We start from the raw sequence: 21322 nt of genomic DNA, 5'->3' as shown, positions 1-21322 counted from the left end.
GAAGGGCCCATGCTGGTGACGTGCTGAGTGAGCAGGCCAAAGGTTGGACTTCTGAGTTCTAGAAAAGGAGCCCGACAAAGATTTAGGAATGATAAACATTTTGAAAATGTCTTCCTGTGTGCCTGGTTTGTGCCTTGCCAATGTGTGGAAAGAAGGCCAAGACCTCCCAGCAGGTTGGGAAGAGGGGCTGCAGGTAGGAAAGGAAGGGAAGAGGGGCTACAGGAAGGAAAGGAAGGGAAGAGGGGCTGCAGGAAGGAAAGGAAGGGAAGAGGGGCTGCAGGTAGGAAAGGAAGGGAAGAGGGGCTGCAGGTAGGAAAGGAAGGGAAGAGGGGCTGCAGGAAGGAAAGGAAGGGAAGAGGGGCTGCAGGAAGGAAAGGAAGGNAGGAAAGGAAGGGAAGAGGGGCTGCAGGAAGGAAAGGAAGGGAAGAGGGGCTGCAGGAAGGAAAGGAAGGAAAGGAAAGGAGGGGCAGAACTGTGGTTCGCTCATTCTCTCCATCTGTCTTTACTAACAGCATGACCATGAGTTCTGCTCAGACACCTGAGGAACAGCCCAGGACAGTGAAACTTTAGATATTTTAAATTAGTATATATGTGTTCTCCCTCTCATATTAAACTTCTGGAGGGAAGAGTTCTATATGATCACATGTAGATTATATATGCACAATGAATAATTTCCTTAGGCTCTTTCTGGAATGCTCTCCTGGTTGGTAAGGGTGGGGCTGCAACAGCACACGTGAGAACCATGCAGCGCTGAAGGAGAAGAAGATACCTTTAGGTCCTTTCCCAGGTGGAGGCTCTACCATAGTTTTGCTCCAGATAAGCATGACTCCGCCTGAGTCTCCAGTGAGAACATCTCCATTCCCCAAGAATGCCAAACACTGAACAAATTTTGGTTTTTCATATTTCTACAATAAAATGAGAATTTTTAGTTTTCTCTTTGGCATGGTGATTTTATGCTTACCCTACAATAAAAGATTGGACCCACACAAACATAAGGATGTTCCAACATTCTGATCCTTACCCCAAAAATTCCTTGTTTTCTTGTTAGTGAGTTGCCACTCCAGGTCCAGAAAAAAATATGAGATTTACCACATGTTATTATTGTATTTGCATCTGTTGGGTGGAATTCTACAGCTAAAACAACTTCGTTTGTCGTCTGTGAAAAAAAAAAAGTGATAGTTTTAAAAGAATGTATATTCTTACTATTACCAAAATCTAATTAAGAGTTCTTTATAAAGTCAGGGAAAATAGTTTAGAAAATTTGCTTTTTCTCCTAAGGCTTATTTTCCAAAAAAAAAATTAATAAGTACAGAATTTTTAGTAAGATTTAAATTTGATATCCTTATGCTATTATAGCAATTCTTTTGCTACTTATTTATAAGACATTTGTTAAGAACTATAGCTTATGTCTTACATATTTGGGAAACACACTATGTAAGACGCAAGAGCCATGTGATGTCTTAAAGCTCAAAACAGCAGAGCTAGAAACAGCCCACATCCCCTTCTAGTCACCAGCCTGTGCCCGGGCTTAGGTGCAGAGTGCGAGCTCCGTCTGCTTCACCTAAGCGGAACCGCATGCAGTGTACTCCTTTAACGCTTACAGGATTTCTCAACCCTGTATTTGTGAGTTCCATTCACGTTCATGCTAAATGCTGGAAAATACTCTTTGGAAAAGGACTGAGGGGGAGGAGGGGGAGGGAGAGAATGAATCTCCTGTTGGCTGGAATTAGGGTAGTTCCACTTTTTTCTCTTTTAGCTACTGTAAACGACACTGTAAACTGCATTCTAGTGAACAAATCACATCAATTGATTTCCATTGGGTTTATATATTCTGGAGAGCAACAGGCTGTGCCAGCAAGTAGGCACATGTTCAACCTTAGTAAGTAATGCCAAATAGTTTTCCAAAATGGCTACCAACTTACCCACACAGCAGCACTTCCACCCTGACCTTCAAACTTACACAAAGTAGAAGGTATTTATCAAGCACTCAAATTTTAGAATAACACATAGGAGGAAGACAGGGGAGAGAAGGCCAGGTATCTAGCCCTAGAACCCAGTCCTTCTTAACAAAATGCTTCCCCCGCCCCTTCTACAAAAGGCTTTCCTTTCTACCCTAAATAGGAACAAATAAATACCCTGGAGTTAAGCTTTAGTTGCTACAATGACCAATTCTGGCAGTGGACATCTAGGAGAGTGAGGAATCCGGCTGAGAAAAGAGGGAAGAGACAAGCACGAGCCTGTGGTCTTGAATGGCTACAGCATTCACACTTGGTGAGACCATCAGGAGACTGTGACATGTTATTCCTCATTTGTGATAGAGGACAATAATATACGATGCCTGGGAAACCTGAGCCAGAGATGTGGACTGTGGGTGTCTTAGTCAGACAGGAACACCCTCAGTGGAGGGCCTGAAACAAAGCTCTGGACTAGCAACACACCCTGGAGAGGGGCAAAGAACGGCCAGCGGTGAAACCAAGACTTCCCCTGGTAGTTCATTTTGCTTCAACTTACCTACACATCAGTGGTATAAACTATACAGAATGGTAGTAGCCAAAGGGTCACCTGTCTTCTCTTATGTTTTTAAAGTGAGATTTTCTGACAGCGAATTTCAATTACAATCAATTGTACCTTGTTTGCTTTAAAAGTTACAATAACAAAAACCCATTTTTAAGGGAAAAAGTCAAAAACTTGCAATTTATCAAAAATAACCCTAACAAAAGAGATAAGGCGCTGAAGCAAAATGTATTCTTCTTTTTTTTACTTGTTAATCATGTTTATGCATGTGTGTCTGTGTGCATGCTCACACATAAGTGCATGTGCCCATGGAGGCCTGATTTCTGGAGAGCTGGAGTCACAGGTGGTACACGATGTGTGGGTGCTGGGAGCTGGTCTTCTGCAAGAGCAAGACCAGTTAGTTGTACCTGCTGAACCATCTCCAACCTTGGAAACATATCCTTAAGGACTTATCAAAGCCCTTCTGCAGTCTTAACATTTCTGCACCTTGTAAATGCAGCTGTGATGCTAACTTACAATCTTCTTACAAGCCAGGCTGAGCCACACCACGGTACTGCAATATTCCACAGCACTCAAATTGTACAACCCTCTAAATGTTACGGCACTGTTTATAATCATTATACAAAAACCTTATTATTTGTACATATGACCTTCAGTTATATCAAGCATGCTCTTAAGGGCAAAACTTTCCTTTAGACTTATAAAGCTTTAAAGACTGACTGAAAAGCCCAATTCATGAAACAGCAGCAGCTAAGCAGAGCGCTCAGTGTAAGTAGGGACTGCACTCAGTGTTTTCTGAAACTGTTCCATGCCAGCTCTTATGGTTTATCTAACTGTACTGTTAAAAGTCACAGAATCTGATAAACTGGAAAAAACAAAACAAAACAAAAAAGTCACTCCTGATAAATATGAACTGGGCATTTACTCTTATAACCTGGATAGGCATATATTATAAATCTAAATACCTATCAAGTAATGAACTTTAAAATACAATATCCAAAGTTTATTTGATTTACCTTGATTTCAGCTATTTTTGATTTTTTCTGCCAGTCCCATACAGTAAGCATATGTTCATTGGAGTCATCAATAACGCATAAATGAATACCTGAATCCTAAATAAGTAAATTTGAAGAAAAAATGCCATTATTATTTGTTAAACTTGAGACACAATTGAATATACTATTTACAAAAACTGCTTTTTTAGGAATAGAGGAACATATTAACTTTCTTCCTATGTCCAGCTTTCCTCCTGACTGACCCCCACCAGCCAGGGAGGCCCTGGCTATCATCTAGCAACAGCCCACCTCTGAGGCTCTCCCAGTCCCTTCGCTCTCTTATGCTTCCTTCTTGCTGTTAGAAATACATAAGGCAATTCTCCAAGCAGGAGCTGCATAGAAATATATGTAATAATTCTATGTACTTCTGTCTGATGAACTTTGAATAGTTTGATGAAATATGCTAAAATTATATAAAGTCCACTGATTTCAGCTTTTGTAACATAAATGAGATAGAGGAAAATAAATATTTTTCTATTTTATTTTTCTGAAACAAACTTCATTCCCACAGATTATGTAAGTTTAAGAGAAGGAACTAGGGATGAGGTCACAAACAATTTACTTCTTGTAGCATCATCGGTGGGACATGCCTCAAAATGTCACTGGAGCAGACGCTATGGTGAAGCTGGGAGGCAGCACTTGCCTCTCTTTGTCTCCCTCACTTGAAATGGTCATCAGGATTAAGGAAATCTACAGAGTATGGACTATGTAGATAGTCTGAATACTCAATCTCAGCACAGAGCCAGGCCACCAGCCCCTGCCACCATCCATCAGGCCACCAGCTCCTGCCACCATCCACCAGGCTACCAGCCCCTGCCACCATCCATCAGGCCACTAGCCCCTGCCACCATCCATCAGGCCACTAGCCCTTGCCACCATCCACCAGGCCACCAGCCCCTGCCACCATCCATCAGGCCACTAGTCCCTGTCACCATCCACCAGGCCACTAGCCGCTGTCACCATCCACCAGGCCACCAGCCCCTGCCACCATCCATCAGGCCACCAGCCCCTGCCACCATCCACCAGGNCACCAGCCCCTGCCACCATCCATCAGGCCACTAGCCCCTGCCACCATCCATCAGGCCACCAGCCCCTGCCATCATCCACCAGGCCACCAGCCCCTGCCACCATCCATCAGGCCACTAGCCCCTGTCACCATCCACCAGGCCACCAGCCACCATCCATCAGGCCACTAGCCCCTGCCACCATCCACCAGCCCCTGCCACCATCCATCAGGCCACTAGCCCCTGCCACCATCCATCAGGCCACTAGCCCCTGCGACCATCCACTAGGCCACTAGCCCCTGCCACCATCCACAAGGCCACCAGCCCCTGCCACCATCCACCAGGCCACTAGCCCTGCCACCAGTGCTCTGTCTTGCTTCCTCCCATTCCCTTGGCCTGCCAGACTCCTATCACTTGGTGCCTGCAAACCAGCAAAGCTGTTAAACTCAACTAGATTTTCTGCTTCAAAAATATTTCTTTTTTTCATGATCTACGAAACTCTTGTAAGTCAGAATATAGCTTAGGTAGGTAAGAACTGAAGAGATAATATGAACAGCTGAAATGTAAAATGAAATCCACTTGAAAATTTAACAGGTTTCTTACATACTTCAAAAATGTAATCATGAATCCAAGAAAAAGTAAAGTGTTCAGATGAGCAACATCTTACTTTCCTCTCATAATAAACCCTGAAAGATGAAAGGACATTGCTATATACAATTTTTAAAAGTGATTTTTTTTTTTGCCTGCATGTATGCGTGTGTACCACACGAATGTCTGGTACCTACTAAGGCCAAAGAGGGTGTCAGATCTGTTGGAACTTAGTTAGAGATGGTTGTGAGCCATCATGTGGATCTTGGGAACCGAACCCAAATCCTCTGTAAGAGCAACAAGTGACCTCAACCATGAAGCCCTTTCTCCAGATCACTATATGCTATCAGAACTAATATTCATGGAGCTTTAGGGAACACAGAGATCTGATTGGTTCCTTTTTCTCACATGACATCAGAAAAGATTATTTTATAGAAATGAAATGTCATGTCTGAATTACCTAATAAAATGAATGTCTCCTATGATACAAACTGAAATTAAGTCATGTCTTACTGCTTATTTCAATTTCCCTCCACTACACTGGAACCCTATCTCAGGACAAAGACAATGTGCGGGTTCAAACTGAGTACTGCCCCCACATACTCTGAGTTGAATGCTTGGTTATCAGGGAGTGGCACTATCTGACAGGATTAGGGGGTGTGGCCACACTGGAGTGAGTGTGTCCCTGGGGGTGGGCTTTGAGGTCTTAGAAGCCCATGCCAAGCCCAGGTCTTTTTCAGCTGCCTGTAGAAACTCAGATAACGTGTCTCTTTGCATGCCACCATACTCCATGCAACAATGACAATGGATTAAACCTCTGAAACTGTAAGCATGCCCTAATTAAATGCCTTCTTTTATAAGTTGTTGTGGTCATGGTATCTTTATAACAACTCCATGACAGCAACAGAACACCAAGAGAGACAAATTAAATATAACTAATATAGTATCTTGATCCTAAATCATATCCTAAACCCTAAATCGAATTTAATACTTTAATCAAATTACAATACTATTTAACAATAGCTATGTTGGAAATAACTTGCATCTCATTTTTGGATAGATACATGATCCCACACATTCACAAAACAAATTCAGGCACAGATTGCTTACTTTAAACAGTAACTGTGACTTACTGCTTTTGAAAAATCCAGGCATCCTACTCCACGCTCAAAAGTTCCAAGTCCAATAACATGCAGTGTGGTAAGACTTACTGAATCCCACACCCTAACATGGGGTTGCAGAGGCTGAAAAACATGAGACAGGTCTATCATATCTAGGTGGGTGCAGATAGGTCAACTTGCCCTATTTTTGTTTGCTTGTTTTTCTATTTTTGAAACAGAGTCTCACTATTATGTAGTTCTAGCTATCCTGGAACTCCCTATGGAGACCAGGTTAGGCTCAAATTCTCAGCTATCACCTGCTTATGTCTCCTGAGTGCTGGCACTAAAGGCGTGCACCACCGTGCCCAGACTAATTCCCCACTTTAGTAAGACAAAAACTACTAAATTCAGACATGCCTCCAAAGAATATACTTTTTAAAATATTTACTTATTATTTTATATGAGTGTTCTGTCTTAACACACTCCAGAAGAGGGAATCAGATCCCATCATAGATGGTTGTGACATGTGGGTGCTGGGAACTGAACTCAGGACTTCAGGAAGAGGAGTCAATTGACTAGGTATGTTTCCCCCTCATACTATGAAAATAAGGACATGTTATTATACAGAAAATAATTTGCATATTTAATGTTTCACACATGATTAAATGTATGCCATATACAAAATCATTTAATCCTCATAATCTGTGATCTTTGGAGACAAGTAGACCAAGCTATAGAGACTATAACCAGCTTTTATAGCTACTAAAAGGTGGATGTAACTGTAATGTACTCTATTAGCTAGCTTAATTAATTAGCTAGTATAGTAGCTAATACTTTGCTATTTTCGAGACAGGATCATAAAACTTTAACCAGGCTGATCTGATTCAAATAGTTCTCCTGCCTGAGGCCACCAGGAAACAGGTACTCACTCAGGTGTGGGTGACCATCCATCCTCGATACTTCACTTTTAGTATATTATCTTTATTCTTAACATAATGTACTTTTAGAAAAACGAATTATCTCCTTACAAAGTTCTATGGAAACAACCCTTAAAAGAATATGGACCTGGAAGGGATCTTCAAAGCCTTTTAAAATAAAGCTCACTCGCAGGTCTTCTCTGCAGCGACTGAACCCACAGAACATCATGTGCATGAGCCAATACTCACTGCTGATCTCAGAAATGAGATGTTAGACAAAACAGCTTAGTGAAACCAAATAGTAACTCAGACTCTCAGTGTGTCTAAGTGGTATGCTAATACATAAAATCATCACCCCCCCGCCCCCCCATTCTAGAGACCCGCTCCTGTAGCTTTCAGGGAGTGAGGTAGCAGGGCAGATACGTGAACTGGCGCTTACCCTTCCATCTTTGTCCACTCCGGCTATCTGTCCAGTTGCGATTCTAATCTTGTCAGGATGTATAGCAAGGCTAAAAAGCAGTATTTATCATAACTTTAAACACAGAAACATGGGAAACAGCATAAAGGCACTTCTGGATCAACGTTTTTTTAAGCAGATAGTTTTCAGTCTTAAAACCGCACCTGATCTATTTATTTTTATTAGTAAATTAAGCAATCTTCTAATTTTCTTTCTTATTAATGTTAATAAATTAATGGAACACTGAATTCATAGAAAATATTTATTCATAATTTGGCAGAGTAAGAATGGAAACCATTTTCATCTGTTCAAATTATCTTTTTAGTCCTATACTTAGGCAAATATCTTGACATCATTTTATGAAGTTCAGTATGGTCCAGTGTAATCTTCATCTATTAAAATTTAAAGTATAGCTTCATCTTACACAATCTTACACATCTACTAACTTAACAATTGTATTTCAGGCATTTCTACTTTTCTACGAACAAAAACCAGCAGTAAACATCTTCTAACACAATTTTACAGACCTATAACTATTTCTTAATGTTAAGCTTTTGTAAATCTAACCCAGAGCAATAAATTCTAAAGGAAACGAAAAACACTGGAGCAACTGCACTCTTACCACGGTGCACACACCCAACCACAAAGCTGTGAGTGTGCATTCCTGTGTATGTGTGCAAGTCTGCCTGTGGAGGCTGGAGGACAACGTTGGGTGTCTTCCTCTATCACTCGCCACCTCACTTAATATTTGTAATTACAATTTTCCTTACATTTATTCACTTGTGTGCAAGCCCATACTATGTGTGGGTAAGTACATGCCAGCCCGTGGGGATCAGAGAACAGCTGTGGGAGCTGGTTTTCTGCACCCACCATGTGGATCACATGGTCAGGTTCTTTGGCAAGTGCCACAGGTGTATTTACAGGTGGGAGTGTGGGTGTGTGCACATGCGTCCTCCATAGAGTTTGCCACATTCACTTTTACTCACTCAACTCAGTACCTACCCTGCTTATTTTTTGACCCTAGAGTGTGCTGTTTCCAAGCATGGCCTGTCTCCATCACAGTAACAGACATGACTGTGCCCAGTTTTCACATTGGTGCTACCAGGGATTATAGCTCAGGTCCCATATTTGCACACAATCTTTAACACTGAACCATTTCCCTAGCTCCTGATGACAAAAATTACTGTCTTTCTGTCCCTTTTTAGAATCCTTCTATATTATTAGAACAATTACCATTGATTTATGGAGAGAGGGCCTGTGGAGATCGGAGGCAGACTGTACGAGTCAGTGTTCTGCTCCTCTGTAGGCTCTGGGCACTAAGCAAGTGTGTCAGTGTGGCTCCCTCGCTGAGCCATCCTATTTCAAGGGGTGAGCTCAACTGCAAAGACTTTTTGTTCTTGCTATATATTGCTAATCATTTTCCAGAAGAACAGTATTAGTCACATGAGATAAAAATGTTCCAAAGTTCTATAATTTCTCCATGATAAGAATTGTATTTTCTGAAATGTTACAACAATCTGGCATAAATAATATCAGGTTTTCATTTCTAAGGAGGCTAGTGTTTATCAGTACTTCTCTTATATCTTCTTAAACAATTTATATCCTGAATCGAGATTAAAACAAAAACAAAAACAAAAACAAAAAACAAAAAAACCCCACCCAAATCTCTAGGGGCTAGAGAGATGGCTCGGTAGTGAAGAGAACTCTGGCAGCTGACAACTGTGCCCAGTTCTGGGGATTTAACACCCTTATACATGCATACACACAGTCAAAACACCAATGCACATAAAAAAAAATAACTCATCATTAAGAAAACCTCTAGCACATTAATGTTTTTGCTGTATTTAACTCTACTTCCTTTTCAAACAAAAATTTTAAATTGTAATTTCTGTACCAGGTAATGCATGGCTCCAATATCAAAAGCTACTTAAAAACTACTGAAAAAGTCTTTTTCCTACCTGCACCAATTGGAAGAACTTCTCTAACTTTCCTTTGACCTTGACTTCTGACACTGTGATAACTTCTGACATTGTGATAACTTCTTTTCATAGGAAACTATAATACTTCACACATGTGGAAGTCAAAATATTTTGCACAACTTTCTTTGCCCACAGTAGTGAGAACACATTTGCCTGCCTGCTTTTTACCATGTGCAGGGTACAGGGTTTCCAACTTCCTGTTCCTGCTGTTTCCTGTTTCCTTCTCATTACTAAGGCAGGGTGTCACTGGGCTGACTTCGACACTCTGACCTCCACACATACTACAACTAGCAACCAGCTGAGACAAACATGAGATGCTTCTCTTACTCTTATAACATTGCATGGATTCTGTATATATAATACTGCAAATATATATTTTTACCTTTTTCTGAAGGCTATCATCTATGCACTAACCTACAGCATTCATACATAAGAGAAATTCTTATTTAATTATCAGAACAGTATAAAGAAGCTAATCTTTTAAATGCAAGAAAACAGTGGATTCTAGTAGAATGTGACCGAATTATCTAAAAAGTAGCAACACTGACTAAAACCAAGCCTTAAGTATCTAAAAAGAGCTCTGCTCTTACAGTCTGCTGCCACACTGTATACTTAGAATCCCATTCAGGTTTTAGTTTCTCTCCTTCTAAAAGGAAAACCTGAAACCCAAAACTTATCATATAGAATAAACCCTTAATAAATACTAAGTAAATGTACAAAAAACTACTTCCAGAAATTCATAGCATCCAGTTTGTCCTACACGGATACCATACAACAGACCAGGTGGGAAGGAATACAGACCTGAAGCAGCAGGGTAGATTAACTGAGATTTAGAGCAGTGTATTCTATTGCTATTGATACCATAGTGTTTTTAAGACTGTTAATGACTTATTTACTTTAAAAATATAGTGCATAGAATACACTGTATATATGTATTTAATTATTATGTATAAAATATAAGTAACATTATACTTATAGTCTAAGCTTCCAATGGTGAACTTTCAGGACACCGACGCTGACGCTGACGCTGGAGAAGCCAGGCAGGAACAAGAATGGCAGTGGTGTCGATACTCACTATTTCACACAGTCTGTATGACCCAGGTAGTGTCGCTGAGTCCTCTCCTCATAATTAAACAGGACTACCACTGAGGCGATGAAATAAACTATCTCCCCTGTGGGAAGCAGGTATACATTTGCTCGACAGTCCTTTCCTCGATAACCATATCTTGAATGAAAAGTCAAGGTTTTAAAGCAAATGCTTATCAAATATTAAAGTCAAAGTGCTTAAGAAGTCATGGAGGCACAAAGGAGAGAAAACTGGACTAGAGCCAGGACACTCGCCTTTCCCTCTCCTGCCCAGACCTAAGTCTTATACTGTATTTGTCTTAATGTCCATATTCCTTGGACAAATATACTCTGAGCTCCTAGCATGTACCAAGCACAGTGCTAACCACACAGCTTTGAACAAATCAGAGTGGGGCCTGTGAGGCCGTGTGCTCAGAGAAAGTGCTCCTGTAAGGAGAGCCGACTTACAAAGCACAAGGGGGACCTGAGAAGGCTCAGCCAGGAAATAACAAGCATGCTGGGCCTAAAATGAGAAATAAGGGATAGCTACCCTCTGTTTGCTATATAGAACAGCAATAAAAACCTGTACCAGATTCCAAGATTGCTGAACTTCTCCAAGCTAACCTAATTTTGTCCAATGTAAGGGATTTAGAGTGTGAGGCGGGAAGCACAGAACAGAGAATGAGGTCACACAGTGAGTCTCTTTCTCTTTCACTGAGTTTTTAGCATCCCACATGAGACTTTCCAGGTGGAATCAGGAAAGCTCAGTAGTAAACTATTGTGTGTCTCTGAGCCTGGCAGAGAGATAGTCAATTTCAGAATTAATCATCCTTGTCAATCTGAGCTCTTTAGATGATTCATAATAGTTACGTGGTGGTACGATTGGGAAGCTAAGGCAGGAAGGCCAAAGTTGCATGGGGAGCCGTGGCAAGACCCCATGGCTCAAAACCAACCAACCAACCAACCAAAAAAGGATTCATCATTTCCCAGGCTATCAATTGTCAATCAGTGTTTTACCTTCTTGCAGCAGCTCTGAGGCAGGTATTAACCCTTCCTAAAGAATGTTGTGATTCCCAGGGCAAGTGCAGAGCCAGCACTCAGCCACTGGCCTTCTAGTCTGGAACCATCCCTGCCATGTCGCTGCTGCCTGTTGCGGAGCTCATGGGATGCTGCTGTCCTGTCTGTATTAATTCTGATGATTTTAAATTGCTATTAGCAAAAGATACCCAACACATTTTAGAGAGCCTGTCTCCTTTTTAACTTCTCAAATGCTTCTTAAGTTTGTTATGTTTTATTCCTCGTTTTTAGGACAATTTGATTCATTAGATAAGCAACCTTTTATTAAACTAGGACAAAGCAAGTATATTTGTTTCATGTCTGTGAAGGATACGCCCACTCCAGTTTGAGCTTCTCCGGAGGCAGTTCTGTTCTGATGTCATCATAGTTGTCAACATCCGAAGGAATGAACATTGTAATTGGTCGACCTCGCATAAACATTTTAATATATTCTCCTTCTGTTGAAACACAAGACAAAGATTAAAGCACATATATTCCCCAATAATTGTAGGAAAGATTATTTGATTGTTGATATGATGAAAACACGACAAGAGCAGCTGCTAAAGTTTTCCAGTGTATGTTTTAATACTATAGAGCATATGTAGAAAACAAAGTGATACTATTAATGTCTAGTCCAAAAGAGTGGAAGCAAAAATGAAAACAAATAACAAATCTGTGGCCGTTCATTTAGTTGGGAATAACTGTGTTCATCCAAATTTAATTTACTTGTCTACATATTTCTACAAGAAGCTAAAAATGCTCAAGTAAAAAATGCAAACCTTTATGACTGAGGATTCTTAACTTGCAAAGTAGAAAAAAATTAGACAACAATCATGTTTATCACACTACTTATCCTAAACAAGAAGACCTTGCAAATTAAAGAACTGTATAAGTAAACACTTAACAAAGTAAAAACAAATTATGGACCAGGAGACACGTCTGCAAATCATGTAAATAATAATGTGGTTAATCTCTAAACACATAATGGATACCAGCTCAATAGTAAAAAACAAACCAAGGCAACCCCCTCTTTAAATGCATTTAAAAATGGGTAAGTACTTTGAAAATACTTCTAAAAAAAAAAAAAAAAAAAAAAAAAAAAGGACAGGGCTGGAGAGATGGCTCAGCGCACTGACTGCTCTTCCAGAGGTCCTGAGTTCAATTCCCAGCAACCATATGGTGACTTACAACCATTTGTAATGGGATCCGATGCCCTCTTCTGGTGTGTCTGAGATCACCTACAGTGTACTCACATACATAAAATAAATAAATCTAAAAACAAAAAGTCAACAAGCAATTTGAAAAAACGCTAATAGTAGCCCAAGGAAATATGATTGCAAACCTCACTGCATGTCATTCCAGATCTGTTAGAATGATTAACAAAAACAAAGCATAGATATGGGTGTGGAAAAGCAGGGGACTGTATATGCTGCCGCAGTGGAAATGCAGGGCGGAGGCTCTGTACGGCATCATCTGGCAACCCTGCTACTGGAGACTTTCCAAAAGAACCTAAGTCCATGACCAGAGATCAGCGCTGACGCGCATGTTCACAGCAGCGCTGTTCCCAACAGCCAACATCTACAAGCAATGGAAAAAGATGTTGTACATACATGTAAGTGACCCACTCCCAGAAAAACAGCTACTGCTTGATTCATGTGATAGATTTCAAACAGTCACACTCATGAATGGGACGAATGATAGTAAACTAGGGGTTATAGGAAATGGGAAATGAGTGACAGAACTCAGCCAAGAAAGTGGAATAGAGGCTTACGTCTACCATACAACATCACACTAGCCAATATTAACTAAACTGCATGATTTTAGACAGCAGATCTCATGTCAGGTGTTTATACCAAAACCCAAAACTCACGATCTTGGACACCATGAGAAAAGGACTCACAGACTTCTTCAAGTTAAGATAAGAGGAATAAGGTAAGAGCTATGCAGAGACACTTCTCACACCTCACAACTGTGTCTTCAATCAGTCTCGTATCAACAACCAAATTCAACTACAACACAAACATTTTCAAGACAGTGAGAAGATAGTCTTTCTCTTGTTACTAGCACCATAGGCTTTGAAACAGCTTTTGTTTACATAAATCAATAGTTGTTTATAAGATTTAAGTCTCACACTAAAACATTTTTACAAGATGAGTCAGAATCAAATCAACACTGATTGTGCATCTCTTACCAAGGAGAACAAATGGGAACTGGTCATGGTGGGCATGTCTGCAATCCTAGCACTCAGGGGTGGAAGCAAGAGGGTCACCCACAAATCCAAGGGTGGCCTCGTCTCTATACCCGAGTTTCACACCTATGTACTGAGACCTTGTGTCAAAACACAAAACAGTGGGAAAAACCCACAGATGGAGTGTTTATTTCTGGAAGAAAACTAAACCCAACACCCACCACACCTATGTCTGCCCCTAGCATCCTGATGATCCACATACAGATACATCACCACATGAAGCGGTAGTCAAAGCTGAAGGGAAGGAGAAAGAGGCTGGACACAACAGCACAGAAATGTCAAGTGCTTACCAACTTGTCTGACACAAAATGCAAGTGTGTCATCATCAACTAGAGGCTGATATGATCTTAATAGCTCTATTTTTTAAACAATTTATTTATTTATTTTACATATATAGAAAGTACATCATTGCTATCTTCAGACATACCAGATCCCATTACAGATGAGCCACTATGTGGTTGCTGGGAATTGAACTCAGGACCTCTGGAAGAGCAGTCAGTGCTCTTAACCACCAAGTCATCTCTCCAACCCTTAGTATGTCTATTAATGACTCAAGTTACCTAGGAAAAACAGTGTGGTAATCCAATATGCAAAATTTAGTAGTTCATATAATTATGAAGAGGAAGATAAATTTCTTGTGGGGTGTCTGCCTGTAACCATTATTTCAGATTAAAAAGTTGCACTTATTGTAGGTGAGAAGTTCAAGTTATTTTTATTATTATCACTCACAATGTGCCCAGCCTTAGGGTTTGATCTAAGAACAGGGTAAGACTTCCTACACTATGGTTTTAACAACACATGACACATGTCATTATTACTTCTGAATCTAAGAGTGGGCTTTAACTTCCTGATGATTTTTAGCATAGCTGAACTTTGATGATAAGGAAACAATTACCAGCTATAAATATCCCCTTCTAGAATCAGTTTTACCCTTGGGAGCAGTGGTAAATCTACTCTTACAAGTACTGATCTGTGACATAACTTCCTTGGTGTTTTTTAAAAGAACATCAAATTGTTGAGTCCATTTTTAAATTTCTCCTAGAATGTTTGATCTGATCAAAGGTGTCCATGATCAGTGTATTCTGAATAATAAATGACAAATTAGTAGGTACCTCCATTGCTCCAGAACTGAAAGACCTGAGAACGTGATTCTCTGATCAACTGTTAAGCAGAGAAACCAATTATTTAAGACAACAAAGGAGCTATCAGTGCTCACTGTTTTTTCTGCTATGAAATAAAACTGGCAGTGTATGAAAAACTTTGTCACCTGAACTGGTACCATACTGGAGACCATATAGAATGTAGAAAGAACATGAACACTTTCTGGCACTGAGAAGAAAGCAACACAATACATGATGATAGAAAGACTGGCTGGGATCGGAATCCCAGTTTATTTTCTAATAGCTGTGAGACATGGGTTCACTTTCCTAGCATATAAAATGGTAATACTACTACTTGGAATTATGATTAAATAATATAATATGAAACATAATTTGAGGCCCTTGAGAATACTTATTTTTCTTCCTTTGAGAAGTATGTGTAACTTTTATTCTACTGTTCTGATACAGGGCTTAGCTATGTAATCCAAGATATTCTCAAACTTGAGTGCTAGGTCTATATGTGCCACTGTGTGTGGCAAGCAGTGACCATGTAAAACACACTTTAGCAATTTGCTTATGTTTATTATTCCATTTAATCTCTGCATAAACTTTAAAGTGGCCACCCACAGGATAGCAGGCATGCCAGCTTTCTGATGATTCTATCACATATACTTTAAAAGCAAGGGCCATGAACTCAGGCATCTGAGTGGTCAGAAAATGAAAATGAGACAAGTGGGAGGTGACAGGCTGATGGGTGTGACGCACAGGCACAGTCTGAGTACCAGTTCATGGAGCAGTACAACTTAACTTCATTTTCCCAGAGAAATAGCAAAACAATAATTTACTGTGAACTCTCCCAACTTTAAATGTTTACTTCTTTGAAAGTGTGAGAGGGAGAGAATGCATGAATGAAAATGAGAACCACCTGCCTGGCCAGCATACAGCTTTAGCAGACAGTCCTGTCCATGGGATTAAACACAACATGAAGACGGAGCTTGTTTCTCCCTAGCAACGGGCGCTCTGGCTGCTGGGGTTTTCTTGAGACTCTTGGGTTTGTTTGCTCCTTCTCTTCTCTTTTCCTTTCTTTTCTCTTCTTTTCTTTCAAGACAGGGTCCCACTGTGTAGCTCTGGTTATCCCAGAACTCACTATGCAGACCAGACTGGCTTTGAACTCACAGAGATCTCTGCCAGGCTCTGTCCTCCAAGTGCTGGGATTAAAGGTGTGTACCACCAAGCCCGGCTCTGCGGCTTCCTGATCTAGGGTCACTGCCTGCTTTACTTACGCAGCACTTTCTGCTCTCATCACTGTGAGCTCACAGGGAAGTCAAGCTGAAAAGTGTGAGTCAAGGGACTTGTCTAAGTAAGGTTTGAGACCAGTGACAATAATAACAAAAGTGTTGTGGTCTAGAAAATGAAATTAACGAACACTTACCCTCATGCTGGTGAACAGAGCAGGTGATCAGTGCTCAGCAGAGAAGCTGTTCACTGAGTGTAATGAGTATCATACCGCTACAGCTAACATGTCTAGGATCCAGAGTGGACAGAATACAAACTTTGATGTGGACCTAGGTCTGAACCTCAGCTTTAGCCCTCCCTAGTGTTCATGCTAAAAAAAAAAAAAAATATGTGTTGGTGATTGAGTGTGGTCACTGACAGTCATTTAACTACAAAGGCAGCCCCGTGGGGCACTGCTGACTAAGGTCACTCATCTTTTGACTCTTGCACAGACTAGGAATTGAAAAGAACCTAAGAGTTCATCTAGTCCAGCTCCTACTTTTCAGAAAAGGAACTATGGTTTAACCAATTTCAATTTAAGTCTACATTCCAAAACTTTGTTATTTAGTACTTAGAAATATTTATATTCTAAAACTAGGTTCCAAGCTTAGTGTGATGGAACACACCTTTAATCCCAGACAGTAGTAGGTGAAACAGAGTTCAAGGCTAACCTGGTCTATATAGCAAGTTTCAGGCAAGCCAGGGAAGTACACAGTGAGACCTTGTTTTAGAAGCAAACCTACCCAGAAAACAAAGGTTCTACATCTGCACCTTCCAAAACCAGTCACTGCTCCGCCAAATGGCTGGGATATGGCATGAATGAGAGATACTGGAAGAGTAAAATATACAGAATTGATTTTTTCACAGCTTGATTTATTCCTAGACTTAAAGAGATTTAAAAACAGAAGAAGGCCTTTTAGAAACAGCAGACTGCGCACGTTTAGACTGCAGTCACTCGTGTCCCGGGTGCTGCTGCTGAAGACCTCTGAATTTCTAGAGCGCTGACAGCTTCAGCATCCTCTCCCATAGATGTCTACTTTAAGAACCCTGAACATGTGCTGGAGAGATGGCTCAGTGGTTAAGAGCACTCACTGGCTGTTCTTCCAGAGTTCCTGAGTTCAATTCCCAGCATCCACATGACAGCTTACAACTAACTGTCTCTAACTCCAAGATCTGACATCTTTACATAGACATACATGTGTGAAAAACATCAATGCATATAAATAGAATAACAATAAATGATTCAGATCCCTGAGCATGATGGTGGTGGATCCCTGTAACCCCACATTTTGGAGGCTGAAACAAGAGGATAGCAGTTACTAGCCATCTGGTAGCACACTAACCTTAAGACCAGAAAGGGTATCTAAGATACCATTTCAAAAAATTTTTTTTCTAGTTTGCAATTTTTAGAACTAATAGTTTCTTTTAAATTAGAATTTGAGTCTCAAACATAAGCAAAATACAGAAAAGCATGATAACACTAAACTGCTACAAATCCAGGAATCTTTTCTTATTTTCAGCTGTTTCTTTATTAGCAATTCTGTCTACAAACCATGCAGCTAAAACCCAAAAAGATAAATAAGATGCTGGATAAAGGAACTCTGGTTTTATAGTACAAACTGACAAAGAGCCTTTTTGGAAGACTTCCTGGAACCAGCTAATGACCCAAGTGTCTACCTGTGCACCATGTGTGTATAGAAGTCCTGGGAGATCAGAAGAGGCACTGGATCCCCTGGAACTGGAGCTCTAGGTGGTCATGACTTGCCATATGGGACAGGAACCAAACCCAGGTCCTCTGTAAGAACAACAGGTGCTCTTAACCACCAAGCCATCTCTCTGACCAGTACTGAAAGTAATGATATTTTAAAATTCAACAAGCCAGGTTGGGTGTGTTGGCATATACCTTTAATCCCAACATTCAGGGGGCAGAGGCAGCTTGATCTACAGAGAATTCTAGGCCAACCAGTTTAGACCTTGTCTTTAAAAAACACGAAGAAGAGAAAAAGTTCAACAAAATAATGTTATATATAAGAAAATTTTAAAAATTGTGTGTGTGTAGACTGTACGCGGTGGTGAATGACTGTAATCCCAACAGTCTAACCTAAGTCTATAAATCTAAATCCTTGGGTTTAAAAAAAAGTCCTAGTTAGAGTGCCTACCAAATATGATTATTTAATACAACTAGGAAAAAATCTGGGTTTGAAAATTTGACTTGTATTAAAATGCTATTTTTTCACCTTCTTTGTTCTATTAGCAAAATTTCCTCAAGTGTGTGTGTGATATACACACATAATGATAATACAAGAGACATGTCCTAGCAATTTAGGAACGTACCTCAGGGATATAGATACACAGATATATAGGAAACTGGGATGTTAATTAAAAAAAATAAACCAATTAATCAATTTTGACTGCAAGTCATCCCTCATATTCTTTGCTTTTTTTTCTTTAAACTCTGTCATAAAATTCCTTGAAAACATCACACACAGGAGGTTACTTATGTGTTTTGGATTTTTACTGTCCCCCTCCCCAAAGGCTTTCTTTGTGAAGGGTTAGGTAACAGTGCTTGGAGTAACAGCTACACAGTGAGCCTCTGGTGCACAACAGGAGGGAAGGAGGGGGAATGCCGCTGTGAGGGCTGCATCTCTCCAACCCTGCTTTCCTCACTAACTAGGGCAGGAAGAAGCAAGGTTCTGGGAACTACAGAAACCTGGGTGCCCGTGACACTCGGGTTTAGCAGGACTAACAAACGGGCTTTAACTTCCATGCTTTTGGCTTTGCTTTGGGGTTTTGTGAAATTGGGTTTCATTCTTAAACAAGGCTGTCCTTGAACTCCTGCCATAGTCCTGCCTCAGCCTCTCAACTGCTGGGATTACACGTGTAAGCCCTACACACCTGGCTCTCATGTCTTATTTCTTTTTAAAAACATTTGGATAAAATCAAACAAAATGTGAAGATATGATAAACCTGGGTCAAATTCTGGGTGCTGCGTGTAGTATTTACATACATTTTGAGAAAGAGAAAATATTTCACAATCTTTAAACATTTTAAAGTGTTACTAAAAGGGAGGGAGGAATCAGTATTTCTGGTGAGGCTATTCCTTGGTGAACCAATGGGTTGAGTAGCTTAGGGAAACAGTAGCTAAGTTCACATGTAACTTTAGACACTAGAACTGCAGTGTTTTAAAGCTGCTGTGATACAGGGAACTTTGCTCCTACATCTCATGTTTTCTCACTTGCATTATTCACTTGTTCTTGATCTGAGTGAGGTGTCTGGTGAAGGATAAACACATGTTACAAACGTAATGGCTAACAAATACAACACTGTATGCATCCTGTGATCGGTGATCTACCTGTTAAATCTTACCATGATAAAACAATGTTACACTCACCTATTTCATTCATTTTCTTTGGATGGCTTAAATGTTACTGTATCAGAAATTCCTTCCCTACCATTCTACACAGCAACCTGTCCTTACTCTTTCCAAACATATATCATTTCATAACACCAGGAATTTATTATAGTCTGTCTATATCATGTATGTGTAGCATACTGTTACCAAATTCCACATGGTTCAGATATAGTAACTGTGATAACTGTAAGTACTTAGTACAGGGCCTGGCAAGGAAATACTCAAATTTTTGTTAAACAAACAACTAAGTGTATTAAATGGTTATCTGATAAAGGAACAATTCAAAAGCATTTTAGATCTATAAGAGCTATTAGAATCTCAAGCTTTTTGCATTAAAACACATGGTCAGCTGGGACATGTAAACTTCTGACTTATAAGATTTTCTGCTGTGTGGAATACTAACCACTATGTATTTTAACTATATATTTCCATTTGGAAGTTGAAAATTTTCTTTTCACATCTTATGATAGCTGATATATACTAAATCTTTATACAGAAATGTCAGTACTTGAACAAATTCAAAACATTGGTTTATTAATGTTTGGCTCATGCATGGTTTATTGGGTTCAGATTATACCTGATTCACCTATATTTACTTTTAAAATGTATGGCTTCCTCATTTTAAAAGTAAAACTAAACACTGCTTTTGGAACTTGTAAACTACTTATTGTTGATAGATACAGCCTGTGTTCAGTGAAATCGTTTGTGGGTGTGGGTTTTATCTTTCCTTGAACAAGGTGGGCAGAGTAAGTTAGTTAATGCCCAATAGTTAAACTTGTATTAAATAAGAGGCTAGCCATTTGGTATTTGTGTATGAAAGCCCCCNAAATCAAAATGTTTATCCATAGTCNACAATCTATTTGGTTTTATAAAAACGAAAGGGCANTCATTGGTAAGTGTGTTGAGATGGAAAAGTATCTTAAGTTTTAGTATTTCAAAACCAGCTTTAATTTGGAACAGCACCACCATCTATAAAATTCAAAATAAGTTATCTTGNTTATGAACTTCCTATATGTTATGATATGGTCTTGAGTTGTTAGTGTTATATATCAGTTTTCATTTCCTCTATTAGAAAATAGGTAATTGATAAATTCTTTGAACAGAAACATCACTGCTTATTAAAAAGTTAGATNTATAGAATGATTAAAAATCCAGGTTTTCTAGGATATTTTTATTCACATTTATTGATTAAATAGGGAAGGAATTTTATTCAAAGCTTTAAAGACTAGTCACTTGTCAGGTTTTTTTAAAACCTCTGTTGTAATTATAAAAATACTGGAGATCTTTTTTGCTAGTTAGGTGANTGGTTTCATGTACACATCTAAAAGCTACTATATAGTACATTTACTCAATGCATTTATTAGTCTTGTCAGCAAGTCTGACTGCTTGGAAACAAGGGTTTTTTGTTTTCGTTTTTTTTTTTAAATAGACTTGAGCTGGTGGCTTAACATGTTCTGTACTAGTGCTGCTTGAAGTTTCACATGTTCAGACCCCTGCTTTTCAGAGGCAAGGATTAGTCTGTGTAGACTTTTTGGTCCCTTTGAGATTGTAG

The 21322-nt window shown here is 39.7% G+C and overlaps 1 protein-coding gene across 6 annotated transcripts in view; it reads right to left on the bottom strand.

Moving 5' to 3' along the window:
• Window positions 1–21322, bottom strand: part of Eml4 (EMAP like 4) — a 133825-nt gene that overhangs the window by 28419 nt on the left and 84084 nt on the right. For all 6 annotated transcript variants that reach the window (XM_021217525.2, XM_029531628.1, XM_029531630.1 and 3 more), the window contains 7 exons: window positions 12070–12193; window positions 10690–10839; window positions 7618–7687; window positions 6295–6405; window positions 3531–3626; window positions 1022–1156; window positions 770–905 (listed from right to left, as the gene is read on the bottom strand). In XM_021217525.2, coding sequence (XP_021073184.1) covers window positions 770–905; window positions 1022–1156; window positions 3531–3626; window positions 6295–6405; window positions 7618–7687; window positions 10690–10839; window positions 12070–12193 — 822 coding nt within the window. The remainder of the gene's footprint in view (window positions 1–769; window positions 906–1021; window positions 1157–3530; window positions 3627–6294; window positions 6406–7617; window positions 7688–10689; window positions 10840–12069; window positions 12194–21322) is intronic.

This window comes from Mus pahari, chromosome 18 (assembly GCF_900095145.1).
Source record: "Mus pahari chromosome 18, PAHARI_EIJ_v1.1, whole genome shotgun sequence".
NCBI classification, from domain to species: domain Eukaryota; kingdom Metazoa; phylum Chordata; class Mammalia; order Rodentia; family Muridae; genus Mus; species Mus pahari.
The sequence above is the reverse complement of the archived record's forward strand: the minus strand, read 5'-3'. Positions and strand labels throughout refer to the sequence as shown.